This window comes from Colletotrichum truncatum (genome assembly GCF_014235925.2).
Source record: "Colletotrichum truncatum strain CMES1059 chromosome Unknown Contig_0006, whole genome shotgun sequence".
In the NCBI taxonomy this organism is placed as follows: Eukaryota; Fungi; Ascomycota; class Sordariomycetes; order Glomerellales; family Glomerellaceae; genus Colletotrichum; species Colletotrichum truncatum.
The window spans coordinates 3,219,107-3,232,756 of record NW_027222403.1 but is presented as its reverse complement, the minus strand read 5'-3'; the positions used below and the strand labels follow the sequence as shown (position 1 = coordinate 3,232,756).

The window sequence follows — 13,650 nt, the reverse complement described above, 5'->3', positions numbered from 1 at the left end:
GATGAGTACGTGGAAGCGGAGGAGGAGACGTGGACATTTCCCAGACGAACCCGTCTACCGATTTACGACGTGAGATACGGACGCGGGCCCTCTGCCCTTTTTTTTTTTCTTCCCTCTGCCGGCCAACTAGGCGAGACCAACAAAAGACTATGATGGGTCTGCTTAGAAGGGGATGAAAAGGCAGGCTAGAGACGGGCTGGCTGAGGTGAGTGGTGAGGTGAGGTGACGAGACGACATGGAGGAGGGGGAGGGGGGGCCCGGCCGGGGGGAGAGAATCACACAGCTCCAGCGTTCCATGGTGGCAGCATGTGCATTGCCGGGACGGCGATGGTGTGTGGTGTGGGTGACCGGTCATGACCTCACGAAACGCGAGAGAAGCGTGGCAGCAAGGCAGAAAAAAAGAGGATGAGTATTGATTGTATGGAATATGGGAACCCCCCCCCCCCCCCCCCGGCAAGAGTCGACGCTGCTGGGCACTGTCTATTTACTTAGTATGCAGCAATATACTACTCATCAGGGCGGTTCTTTTGCTGCAAGGTGCCCGTTTAAGCAACCAGGAAGGGATCCAGGGCCGGCTCGTGACCACTCAGGAATTTCTGTCATATTTTCCAAAAAGGCGACGGAGACTGTCGAGGCGACAGATTTGTTACGGATGCCTCTGCTCGCACTTCTTTCTTTCTGCCCAGCCTGCCATTGACATGCCTTACCCGTATCCGTACTTGTTTTGTACAGAGTCACCATGTTGCCCATACCGTCGTCAGCCCATGCCATGCCAGCCAGGAGACCTCTGCCATGCCCATCAATGTCTCGCAGATCCGATGAGTTGGTGGTGAGCCCTGTCAGCAAATCACGGCTCTTCGGGGATCACGATGGGCCATCCAAACTGGAGCAGATGGACACACCAGTCCTATTTCTGCCCAGTCCTTGATTCTAGGTCCCTGATTTTTTAGGACCAGAACCTGGCTGTGTGTGTGAACTGGACCCGGAAATGGAACGAATGGGTGCGCAAGGTGTCATGTAGTGTATGCTGATGCAAATGCAGGCACCGATTGCTGTGGACTCAGTGTCGTAAGGGAACTGGGGGGTGTGAGTGAAGGGGAGGAGATTTGCCTTTGGAGATGAGAGATTGGCGGGGGGGAGGAGAAGCAAAATTAGGGCTGCCGAGACTAGGTGGATGGAGATTATTGGGGGAGAGGGGGGGGGGGGGGGGGTGGGATGTGGCAAGCAAGCGCAAAGCGCGCGTAGCGACGGGAAATTCGCTTTTGGCGGTTTGTCCAGTCATCATCATTCATTTACGTCCAGAACCCGATTCAAACTGGGGCAGACGCCAAACCCAATAACGCCAAATGCCAGGATGAGAGGGGGGACCGATGAAATGTCTTTGATGGGCGTTAGACACCGCCAGGGGGGGGGGGGGCCAGTTTCTCCATATCCCGTGTCAACACCAACGCCAGGAACAGTTACGACTGCTACGACGCAGTACTAGTAGTACGACAACATCTCAACACTAATAACTAGTCCATCGTGAACAAAAAGCCAGTCCATCGCATAGTACCAGCAGCTCGGTCGACCGGCTTCCTCCCCGGGATCTGGTGCTGTATGCGACCATCCATATTAGATAGTGAGCGCCCACCCTTGCGGGCCGATCCTGTCTTGGCTATTTGGTCTTTAAATCAGCCTTGGGGCCCCCCCGTTGCTTTTGACCTTCAAAACTGTTGGACTGAAGCGATTCGTCAAGGACCGAGCAGGGTCCTAACAAACAACTGGAAAAAGAAACGACAAACGCCACACCGAGTTGCCCGAGGGACTTTCGGTGAGGGCTAATTCCCAATCGCGCAACTCTCCCCGTGCATCCGTTGGTAACGCTGCTGCTTCCTGCTGTCTCAAATAAGGCGCAAACCGGGTTGACCAGGTCGCTAGTTGACTCACTTGGCGAAGAAAGGGGAAGAGGCATCATGTTATTACAAGGAAGATCAGGCCAAGAAGACGTCAATGTTGAGTTGAAGTCTGCCGAACGGGAGGTTCCCTGCCCAGAGCCTGGCAACTCACATCAAGCCGTGGGCCAACCGAGCTTCGCCTGGAGAGGATTCGACAACTCCTAATGCTGCCTTCTTCTGCATTGCCGAATCGAATGGCATCGGGAGCCTGGAATGTCAGACGACGGAATCTGTGTTTCGCAGCGGTCTGATTGCGTCTCGCTCGGAGATAAAGTCCTTCTGGGGAATAATACCGGCCAAGCTGCGACTAAATGATGATGCAGTTGATATTCAGCAGGGTTGTCAATGGCGCAGTACCTTGGACGAAGGATTGAAAAGAGAGAGAGAGAGAGGGAGAAAAGGCGTGTAAGCTGGACCAAGAGAACCCGAATACACGTCCTCGGAGTTCCCTCCCCGTTCCAGTCTCAGATAATTGGTAAGCTAGAAAAGAGAGCCAGGGGAAGGGGGAGGGGGCTAATCAGTAGTTTGTGTTTTCCCACGATCATGTCCTCTAATCGTTCCGTCACTCCACTCGCCTCACCGCAGATCTTGTCGCTTTCCCACCCGAATGGACCCAAATTCTCACTATTGCAATCCCTAATGGCAGAAGCTGAAATTCGCCCATTTCCATCGCCCGTTGTTTGAGTCACGCCACTGCCCTTCCTCCGTCAGTTATCAGAAATTTGACCAGACGCCTCCTAAAATTCACGCCTGTACCTGGCACTGACGTTGGAAAAGGTTACTTCTGTACCGGCCCCCAATGTCTTGGAGTTGTCTTGGAGCTGTCTTGCAGCACAGCAAAGGGAGAGAGAGAGTTGGGTTTCTCTCGTTTTGGGTAGCGGAGGCAGCCTGGACAAATGTCTCACCACAAAAAATAAAATAAAAAAAAAGGCACAATTTTTTCCATACCAGCGGTGCGGCGTCCCGCTGAGCCGTTTTGTTCCTCGCCTGCAGCAACGTGGACCACCTCTCAACTACCTTAGTGCTGATAAACTTGTTAGTCCCGTCCACCACCTTTAACGGCGATGAACAGGGCACCTATTCGATAGGCGAGATGATTTAAATTGGCCGTCTGTCTTGTCTCACTAGTCTTATGCGACAGATTGAATAAGCGAGAAATAAAAGGGTATCCATCAAATGACGATCTAATCTTGTGTTACACGAGATCCAGCAAAGCGTCTTTTTTTCTTTCTTTGTGTAACCCGAGATTAGCGGTTGGCGAACCGTGGAGATGGATACAAACAAGAACACACTTGGTTCTAATTACAAAACAGATGCAATCCCGGCGCCGGTTCCTTTCGTCCTACATGGGACTATTCGGTCATCATCATTCGTCAAGACACTGCGGCCCAAATCTCGACCTCCTCGTCTCCGAATACTTGGAATCCCGCTGTCTCAAAGACGCAACCTCGGAAAAACAGGGTTCTCCAGCGCCAGCACAGTACCCAGTAAATTTTTTTTTTTAACCTTCTCCTCCCATCTCTTAAGCGACACCCGCACGTCATTCCAGCTAGAAACACTGCCACCCCCCGAAGGAACTCCCCCCCCCCCCCCAGGAACTCCCCCATGCTGACGGGCCCCCCAAAACTCCACATGTTCGTCTCCCTCTCCTCGGGTAGTCCCCGTCCCGAGGAAAGTATTCATTCCATCATCCCCATACCGGCTGAATCCTCCCTGAGGTTGATTCCACAGCAAACATATTCTTGTGACTATTTGTTTCATCTCGCCTTATCACCTGATGTCCCCTATGTATGTATGGGTATCTGTATCGAGGCATATTAAACGATGGCGCCAACTAGCGGGTTTGATGTTTCTCTGGGAGTGATATTTTATCGATCATGATTCTTGGCCCATTGTCACCGGTTCCCAAGATGAGCTTGGCTTCCATGTTATCTCAGTCACTGAGATTCCAGTGTCTGTGTCGCAAGCTCTTCCTTTTTTGTCAGATAACCCGCTATGACAGATGCGTAGCAAGGACTATCATGACGCTGTAGAAGCGAGCTCCTAAAAGTTCTCCGGTCATCAGACAAGAAGAGGAACATGGACATCGAGGGATAGCTAAAACCGCAAGTAAATCAAATTAGAATAGAACACTTAACAATTAACAAACATCATAGTTTGACAGGGCGCAAGCCGTTCACGTTACGAGTATTTACATTCATTAGTCAATCGTCAAGCCCAACTATCTAGTCTACGCGGGGCGGCGCAACGTGAATCTGCCAGAATTTCGTCGTCTCCTCCGGGATCCTCCTCTTCTGTTCCTCCGTCATAGTATCCTTCCCATACTCTTCATGCGTTACATCCTCAGATAGCACCCCCTTCCTGGTCCCATTCTTCAAAAACTCCAAAAACTCCACCGACACCCGAACGTACTCCCTCAACCCGTCATGAACATCAATCTTGGCCCCGGTAGTCCACCGTAAAAGAAGTGGTTCGATCAACGGCGCATCGGTAACGCTAGGGTGACTCGTCTTCAAACTCGTCAAAAACCAACTTGACCCCACTCTCTTGAGCACGTCTTTGACGATATCCTTGACGGTGTCAAAGTGCGGCCGCCCAAAGAAGACAGTAACCTTCTTCGACCACGAGTCGGAATGCACAACCAATATCGGCACGTCAATGTCCGCGTTGAGCCGTCCGCTGCTCTTGCCAGGGTCGAGAATGATTCCCCCCACAGCCGGATTCTTCTCGGAGGTTGCGCCTCTGAGAACCTGCAGTGCCCCGGTGGCTCCGAGGGAGTGACCTGCAATGACCGTCTGTGAAAAGTTGAGTCGGTTCTCCCACTGATCCAGGTCTTTTCCTTCTTTTCTTGCATTCGTCTTGTAAACCTCGACTCCCTTGCCCGCTTCCAGAGACCGCAAAACTGCAATGGTCTCCTCAATTTCGGCCTGTCGAAAGGCAAGTTGCTCAAACTTGAACTCATCATCCTCCATACCCTTTCCGCCTTCCAACTCCTTCTTGTTCAAATACATCACCCTCCTTTCCCCATTCGCAGTGGTGACAATCGACCCAGGACCGCTGCCGTCGCGGTGCTCTATCGCGGCAACCACAACACCAGAGCTCGCCAACTCTCCGCAGTAATGCGTATAATCGGTCCTCGAGCTAGCCTGTCCATGAGAGAGAACGACGACAGGAAACTTGTCCTTTGTCTCTTCGTTCAAAGGTAAGAGAGGGACGTCAACTTCTGCTGGGATGGTAATAGTTCCTGCGAGGGCCCACAACGCAAATGTGAAAATGGGCCTCGAGATGAAATTGTTAAAGTGCGCAGCGCGGGCGTAGCCTTCGGCCGTCAAACCGACCGGCTTGGGAATCCAACGGTGCTTTGGCCTTGCACTCTTCACTCCTTTCGTAGTCGGGTAGTAAAGCGAGAAAAGCACCGTCTCCAGTTCGAACGCGGGCTTCCCATCCTTGAAAACCAAATCGCTCGTCTTTCGTGGTGTCTGTACCGGGACTTCTACGTCAATGACTCCAACTCCATACCGTCCGGAGTAGTTTGGTAACTTGGATGCCAAAAGAGGCGACCGGGCGAGGATGCAATAAAGCACATAAAGGACAATCAACACCCAAAAAATGTACCCCAGCGCGAGTCGTGGTTTCAGTAGCGCAATTATTTTCTGTGCAACCGTCCTTCCCCAAGGTTGCGCCGTCCTCATCCATTTCGGCGTGCCCTCCATGTTCCTGGCGTTGGATGAAGCAGTCGTTGTGGTGATGGAATCGTCGAGAAGCGGCAGCGGAGAATCCGGATGTTCGAAGGTTTGCGGGTCGGCTAATGGTTCAAGCTCGACATCAATATCTCTGTATTCTAGAGGAGAGTAAGATACCATTCTTAAGAATGAAAAAAAAAATCACATTATCATGGGAATTTTATATGACGGAATGTGCTTCTCTCCGGATGGGTTCAAGTTCATGGTATGACGTTAACAAGGGGTACTAATTAAGAGGTCGCTGGTTCGGGTGAGGCGGCATTACGTCATCAGCCTGCTGTTTCCCCAGAACTACATTCCCGCCTTGGCATGGACTGATTTTTGGGTGACCTTTGTGTTTAAAATGAGAAATTTCAAGTATTTTATGTAAGCGTTGAATCGATTTAGCTAGGTTTGCTAGTTGGCTTGATTAGTAAACTGTGTCGAACTTGTTGACAGCGTTATGGATATGTCTGCATCTCCGGCTGTACTTTGACCACCATCTTCAAGATACTTGAACATTGCGGAACAAATAGAAATGGGACATTAAAGTCATTCTATTTGCAGCATCCACATTGACCAAACCATCTCTGGTTATCACAGCGAGGCCTGGTTGCCAGAGGCACTTGGCATCAAGTATCACAACCAGACCTCTGATCCTCATCCAGCTGCGTCAAGCCCAAGCTTCTTATTTTCGTATGGATAATAGATCTCTGGTGAGATGTTCGGAGAGCTCCATGGCAGAAGACTGTCTAAAAGTTACTGATAAGAAATGAAAAGATGGGCCTTACTCATTTATCGAGCCCCGTTCATTAACTTGGCCAGTCAAGCCCATTATCTACAATGCACCGCATGGTTCCCTGGTAACAAATATAGGTTGAGTTGATAGTACGCTGTATTCTCCCAATCGTACTGACTATTACCAGCATGTTGGCCGCACATGCGCCATTACTATCAAACACGACGCAACTATGACCAACATTGGAGTTGTAACCAACCTCCTTGTGGAAAGTATTCACTGTTCTTATAGCCTTCATCGAACATCAATAGAATCATCTTACCATTTACTGATCTTGATACAGGATAAAACAAGTCAATCAATGACGTCCTATATCGTGTCCGTGCCACGCACTATCGTACCCTTGCACTTACCGAGGCCCCTTTGGCGCTGATGAGTTGTTTCTCTTCTACAGTGTTAACAATGCCTGCAAGGGTTTCGACACGCTGGGACGAACACCGCATCCAGTCTGCCACGGGATAACCTGTTCCAACCAATCGCGTCTTCGTCCCTGAACTCCTTTAATCAAGGGCCATAATAAAAGACTGCCCTGGCCAGCTTTTATTCTCTCGACCCATCAAGCGGTTCATGGCATGCATCATAACCGACCTGGCCAGTCGCATCAACCGCAGCCGTGATCCACGAAAATGGCTGTGTTGCGGGTCAATGAACTATGAAGCCGATCATCCGCCGATTTGTTTTGCCATTTTCCATCCTACTGGGAAACTCGTAGGTCTCAAAAAGCGAGCTTTGAGATTTGATTGGGTGCTCAGAGGGTGAAACACGCCACGCTGAGACCAACTGCATCGCCCAACGTCCCTTATTCCCCATAACACCCTCGGCCGAGAAGCCGGTAGCTTGTTTGGCAATTCGCTTTCTCTTCCATCTTGGGATGAGTTTGAACCCCGGGGTGCCCCGCCGTCTGGAAAAGATTCCTGCGTCGGAGACCTTCACAAAGTCGTTGTTTTTCCAGTTTTGCCTCCGCTGCTTCTGCTGGTTTCTTCCTTGCAATTTCTGTCGCAAACAGCTCAGATGGTGATGAAACCGCCTCGGTTGGATGGAAACCCGCGATGGAGCTCCCGCGTCTAGATCCAGACCTCGGATTGACGCCTGTCATCGCAAGTAGCATATAAGTAGGCGCCGGGGCGCGTCACTCATAGCAAGTTACCTTCAACAGCTTAGCTTCAAACCATTTCTCTTTCTTCACTTAGCATTTCTCCTTCTACTTTTGACGAAATGGTTCCTTCTCCTGTCGTCGCTTTAGGCTTCCTTGGCGCCTTGCAGGGCAGCAGTCCGATCGTGCAACGGCAGACTACCGGTTGTGCAACGGGCGTGCACATAATTGTTGCTCGGGCCAGCACCGAGGATCCCGGCACTGGTGTTATTGGTGCGGTCGCGAACAAGATCCAAGCCCAGATTCCCGGGTCCGACATTGTGGCCGTCGACTACCCGGCGCAGCTTAACCCCTATGTCCCGTCCCAAAAGGCTGGCGTGACCGCTATGACGAAGCTGGTGCAGGATTACGCCACGCAGTGCCCACAGACGAAGATGGTGTTGATGGGATATTCGCAGGTAGGTTATGACGTTGCATCTTGAGCAGGAATGCAATGCTGATAGCCACACAAGGGAGCCCACGTCACGGCTGATGTGCTCTGTGGTACGAGCGAATCTGGCTTCGAGGCGACGCAGCCTCAAGCCGCCGATATTACGGATAAGGGTGTGTTTAGAGTGAACAATATCTTCAGTTATAGCATCTCTAATCTCGGAAACAGTATCTGCCGTCGTGCTTATGGGCGACCCCAGCCACGTTGCCGGCCAGCCATTCAACCAGGGCACCAGCCAAAAGGATGGAGTAAGGAAACCCAAGAGCATCGAGCAATGCGAAAAGAAAGTAATTGGTTGCTAATGGATGAAAACACAGGTCTTCCCAAGAAAGGATAATGCTGCATGCGGCGCGGTTGCCAACAAAATGACCTCGTTCTGCGACAGTGGCGACCCATTCTGCGACAACGGTGGCGATATTCAGGTCCATCTTGGATACGTGAAGAAGAACGGCGACGATGCCGTTAAATTCATCATGGATAAGGTTAACGCAGGCGGAGCTAAGCCCGGAAACTCGACTGCCGCATAATTTGAATACCTTGGGTTGCAATGACCGATACCTACCCTGTTATTATTCTTCTTCACTGCTGGCACAGACTTTTCCGCCTTTCATTCTGGCAGGGGTTTGCGCTTGGACAGGCTAACTAAGTACAAACACAATTTGCACAAAATTGATATCAGTAGAAATATTATATTCCCTTCAAGAACAAGCGATTATTTGAAGTGAAACTAAGCCAAAGGCATGCTTCTAAATGTTTCTTTATTTCATACACCCGCTGTGAGAAGCTGATGCGAGGAAGCCATATCAAGCCTCTACTACTTGAGCAGGAAGTGATGATTGATAAAATCAATGCAAAATATCTAAGAGGGCCTATTAGATAGTCGTTGAGATTGCCAGGGAGTCAGGTAGTCACGGATATCAAGGTCTCGGCATTATCAAAACCCAAGGTAGATCGGTTGCGTTTTCAGCGACGCGCTTGGCCGACGCAATAGAGATACACTTTGAGTGTCTTGCTGCTTAGTGTCTTCTTGGACATCTTTCAATGCCTTCCGCTTCTTTTCATACCAATATAGCTCTGCTTTTTAACTCTACAAAAAAAATGTTGCCGTCCCTGTCGACAGCAAGGGCGAGCTCACCAACATGGGAGCAAGTAACTTTTGATCGACCTACCTATTTGAGCAGGAGTATCGCCGGTGCACTCTATCGGAGAATCAGGAAGAATGCCTTCCTGTGAACTTTGACAAATAGCTCTCTTATTGAGAAGTGAACCGCTTGTGCTCTTAAGTATTTATAAGCTCGGTTTGATGCGTTGGGGACAAGTCAAGGAAGGCTTTCTAGGTGCTGTTTATACACACACTGGAATTATGTGGGCTCAACGGCAAGTTGTCTGTGGAAGCTTTTTCTTCAATCACCTAGCTTCGTGCCCTTATCTGTCAGTGGAAATCCCTTATTAGTGGTCATGGACAATGGTTCGGTATTTGACTTCGCCTTCCGGCCACTGGGCAGCCGGTGAAGCTCGAACCCTTCTAATCCATACTTTTCCTTAAGTATTTATACTGTATGCGCTTTAGCTTATAGAGGCCTGGCATTGAACCACGCCTCTGAGAAGATGATATGTGTGACGATAAGGCGGTCAGTACGAAGAGTTCGGCTTTCGAACCCTGACGGATGCAATATCATGATTCGCAGTGCTTATTGCGCTCATAACAAACTCCTTAGAACCTAATCATATTAAAACACTAAACACATTGGATTGGAGATCTTGGCGTTGGAGTCATAGCTTATTGAGGACAAAAGTTTCGCGACTGCTGTCCGCGGAGTCCGCTATTCTACGAAATTGCCTCTTGCAGGGGCGTTACTCCCCATACATATACGCTAATTCCAACACTTTTACACGTTGACTAGAGCAGGGGTGTTTCTCTTGATAGGAGGATAGCAGTCATGATTTGATAGAGGTTCAGCATACAGATATCATTCAATGACTCCATGATTAATAAGGAGATGTTGAGTGTCGAAGTTTTCTCTTGAATGGTGCAAAATTATTTCTGTCGGCGGGGGGTAGGTTGAATTGGTACCAGTACTTCGGCTTCATTGACTTCGACAAATACTTTCCGATTAGTGAGAGTTCGACGCAGAGCCGTGTTGAAAGCGTCATCTAGGAAGAATACATCGCCACCCTAAGAGAAATCCCAGCTCAACGAGACAGTGCGGACGAGCAAGGGCAAGCGTGGACATGACGCTAAGAGGACACATCTGTTGTTAATATTAGTGACTTAACTGCTAAAAATACTGTTTCTGGATGGCTTCCTAGGATCTAGAAGGGCTATTTGATAGAAACTTGTGGAATGATTACTGATTCTGGAGCTCTTGGCATTAGTATGAGAAGAACAGGGCTCTAAAGTCAATGGAAACATGTTTTTAAGAGAGAAAATACGAATAATAACGTACCCAACGATCATACGGACTCAGTATTAAAGTTTCTCGCATGGTGCACGTGATTGTAACATACGAGAAAGATGGAATGCAAGGGGCCGTTAACTTAGATGCCTTTTGGCTGACACTAAATAAGCCGCATATTGTCAAGTTTCGCCCGCGGAGCCCGTAGACACAGGCTCTAAGCGCCGGTACCTAAGCCCCACCATCGCAGATGTGAACGTTGACGGACTGCTCCGGTTAACAAAGCTCGGCAGCAGAGCGGGTGCGAAATGGACTCAGGTGGTCCGGGTAGCACAACCAGTCTGGTCACGCTTATAATACCGAAACGGGTAATACCTTTTCGCAGAGTTCAACAAGCGGACAAGGACTCGGGGCAGTGTCCGAATGACCGCAGCTACACAACATCAAACGCGGAGTTTCGTACAAACAACATGCGTCTATCATTTCTGTACACTCTCCGCTCCGTACCTAAGAACCGAGTAACTTTGCGCAGAAATATGCCAAGAGCCGACACTTGCCTTCGCCTTCATGGTAAGATCTTATTGAATGGTACCTCATACCAACAGCAACGTAATAAAGCATGCGCACATCGTCTTAAAAAAGACTTTAACGGTCTCAGTGTAGATTGAAGAAGTATATAATATGCCGGGTCTTCCATCATGAAAGCCCACTGCTTAATCAAGCACTCGATCAAAACCTCAGACAGCAGCACTCATCAACCCCAACACCATAATCACCCAGAATCATGGCTTCGACTCCCCACAAGACATTCTCTGGCAAGGTCATCGCCATCACCGGTGCTGCCAGTGGCATCGGTCGCGCCGTTACAGTCTACCTGGCAAACCGGGGGGCAACTCTAGCCATCTCTGACATTCAGAGCAACGCCTTGGCTCAGGTCGTCGAAGAAGTTTCCAAATCCAACCCCGGAATTAAGATCAAGGCTACAGTTGTTGACGTCACTAAATCCGACCAGGTTCAGACTTGGATTTCAAGGACAGCTCAGAAATTTGGACCTCTCGACGGCGCAGCTAATATTGCCGGAATCGCCGGCATTACAAAGGAGAGTTTTTGCTTACAAACTGATGCGGACTGGAAGTCCGTTCTAGATGTCAACTTGCTGGGGACAATGTATTCTCTCCGGGAAGAGCTGAAGCATCTCAAGGATGGCGGGTCCATTGTCAATACTTCAAGCGTTCTTGGCCTACGAAGCTCGCCTTTTCCAGGAGAAGCCGCATATGTTGCGAGCAAACATGCTGTGCTGGGGTTGACGCGAAACACGGCGAGGGAGTATGGACATAGGAACATCCGCATCAACTGTGTTAACCCGTACGTGTATTGTCGTTCCCTAAGGAAGAGTCACACTCTGTTCTTGAGGCTTGCTGACCGTGGAATTATAGAGGGGCGATTGACACCCCGATGATGCAGCAAGAGCCAGGACAGGAGGAGATGGATATGTCCGCCATCAATCCGCCAATCTCCCGCTTCGGTCGTCCTGAAGAGGTGGCTGCCGCCATTGGATTCCTTCTCGGTAATGAGTCTAGTTACATCTCAGGCGCAGCAATCGTTGTTGATGGCGGACTTATTTGTTAAGAATTCAGTGCCACTGTCCGTCATATAATTTCCAGTGCAGATGTGTTAGGAATAAGAAGTAGACTGTATTCGACCTTGCATACAAACAGACCCAAATTGGCATACTACATTCATCAGAATTGTGCATTGCTCTGAATGGCCGTAAATTTTCACTTTGAGACTCTTTTTCAGCTTGGCCCGGTCGCATGTATACCTCCCCGGTCCCGAAAACGGGGCCGTGGTGGATCCTTCCCCCGAGACCGATGCCTGTTGAGCGCCCGGTCGTCGTTCGCCGGTCGCTGGAGGGCAGCCGTCAATTCGGGTCCTATGTATCACTATACGAGGCAACTGAATCGTCCGTATGAAAAAGTATCGCTTAAATGTAAATTCAAAGTGTAAGCTGCATCCATATCCACTGCACTAAATCATACAGCGCCTGCAAACCAAGTCGCTACTCTTACATAACGCCGATATCCCCGTCGTCTTACATGCTCATGCATCATCTGCCGTCAATGCGTCGTTGAATTTCCTTCCATCAGTAGCTCATATCATTCATCCATCATCTTCTTGTTCAAAGAACACTCATGTGGTGGCAGCAGCAAGTCCACTCTCCACCAGGCTCCTGCTTCCAGACGCTGTTGCAAATTCCCTCGGTAGCAACGAGCTTGTTGCCCTTTTGTCGCCAGGCGGTAACGCGATACACGAGACTTGAGCTCATCAAGTCAATCTCGACGAACTCGGGGTCGTCCTGGATGCGGTAAGCCGTCCAGGGCTCCCAGTCATCCAAGTGCTCCTGGAGCGTGGGCTTCGATTTAGGGGAATAGATCTTGTCGCCGGGGTGCGATAGAACGGCCTCTTTGTCGAGGTACCTGCGCAAGGCCTTGGGCTTGCCGTCGCACATGGCACGCCAGAGGAGAGTCTCGGCCTCGATTGTGTCTTCCTTGTTGCGGGAGTAGATGGTTCCCTGCTTTGTCTCGTTTTCGTCGCCCATATTGATATAGTTTTGCTCGTTTGTTCGTTTGTGAGGTTGTTGTGGGTGTTCTTGTAGAATGGTACTTGGAAGGTTGTTTGTTGGACAGCAGGATTCAATGGTAAATCGACAGAGAGTAGTAGTGTGCGACTACACTTGGGGCCTCGATCACCTTTATGACATCGCCTGGAGCTCTGGCCCCCAGTGACGACTCTCCGTCCAAAAACAGGAAATCCCGGGTCTGATGTGGCGGTGGTGATTGGCTGGCATGTTGGTCAGGCCTTCGGCACACTGCACACCCCTTGACGTCACACTCAGCGGCGGGGCCCACGGCGCATTGCGGGGAATCATGTAACAGGGGTGGGAAGCAGGTTATTTCACAGCGTGGTGTTCTAGGCCTTCACCAAAAAGTCAGACTGTTTCTTTCTTATGTCTTTGCGAGTGTGCGACTCTGATGTAACAAGTGCACTGGCTGGCGGGGAACTCCCTGGCTGACACTTGGTCGCTTCTTTAGCGCTGGCGGGCGACGTTGTAGCCGGCTTAGCCCGCCAGATCGTGGGACCGTTTGACTTTGGCTTCGATCCAGCGGCTCCTGTCATGCCACCAATTTGACTTTTGGGGGGGCTAGGCCTGTT

General features: G+C 50.1%; 4 protein-coding genes across 4 annotated transcripts; 2 read left to right on the top strand and 2 right to left on the bottom strand.

Annotated features, from left to right (window-relative positions):
• Positions 1–4,162: 4,162 nt before the first annotated feature.
• CTRU02_210163 (paf-acetylhydrolase family member) lies at positions 4,163–5,800 on the bottom strand (the record flags this gene model as incomplete). Its single annotated transcript, XM_036733824.1, has 1 exon — positions 4,163–5,800. One exon carries the CDS (start codon positions 5,798–5,800, stop codon positions 4,163–4,165), a length of 1,638 nt encoding a protein of 545 aa, XP_036574452.1.
• A 1,873-nt stretch (positions 5,801–7,673) lies between these two features.
• CTRU02_210162 (acetyl xylanesterase) lies at positions 7,674–8,568 on the top strand (the record flags this gene model as incomplete). The annotated part of the gene is made up of 4 exons (XM_070205403.1): positions 7,674–8,009; positions 8,055–8,154; positions 8,210–8,289; positions 8,359–8,568. 4 exons carry the CDS (start codon positions 7,674–7,676, stop codon positions 8,566–8,568), a joined length of 726 nt encoding a protein of 241 aa, XP_070061051.1.
• Positions 8,569–11,221: 2,653 nt separating this feature from the next.
• Positions 11,222–12,066, top strand: CTRU02_210161 (Levodione reductase 2; the record flags this gene model as incomplete). Its single annotated transcript, XM_036733821.1, has 2 exons — positions 11,222–11,802; positions 11,874–12,066. The coding sequence occupies 2 exons, from the start codon at positions 11,222–11,224 to the stop codon at positions 12,064–12,066; spliced, it is 774 nt and encodes a 257-aa protein (XP_036574449.1).
• A 550-nt stretch (positions 12,067–12,616) lies between these two features.
• Positions 12,617–13,036, bottom strand: CTRU02_210160 (uncharacterized protein; the record flags this gene model as incomplete). The annotated part of the gene is made up of 1 exon (XM_036733820.1): positions 12,617–13,036. The coding sequence occupies one exon, from the start codon at positions 13,034–13,036 to the stop codon at positions 12,617–12,619; it is 420 nt and encodes a 139-aa protein (XP_036574448.1).
• Between the last annotated feature and the right edge of the window lie 614 nt (positions 13,037–13,650).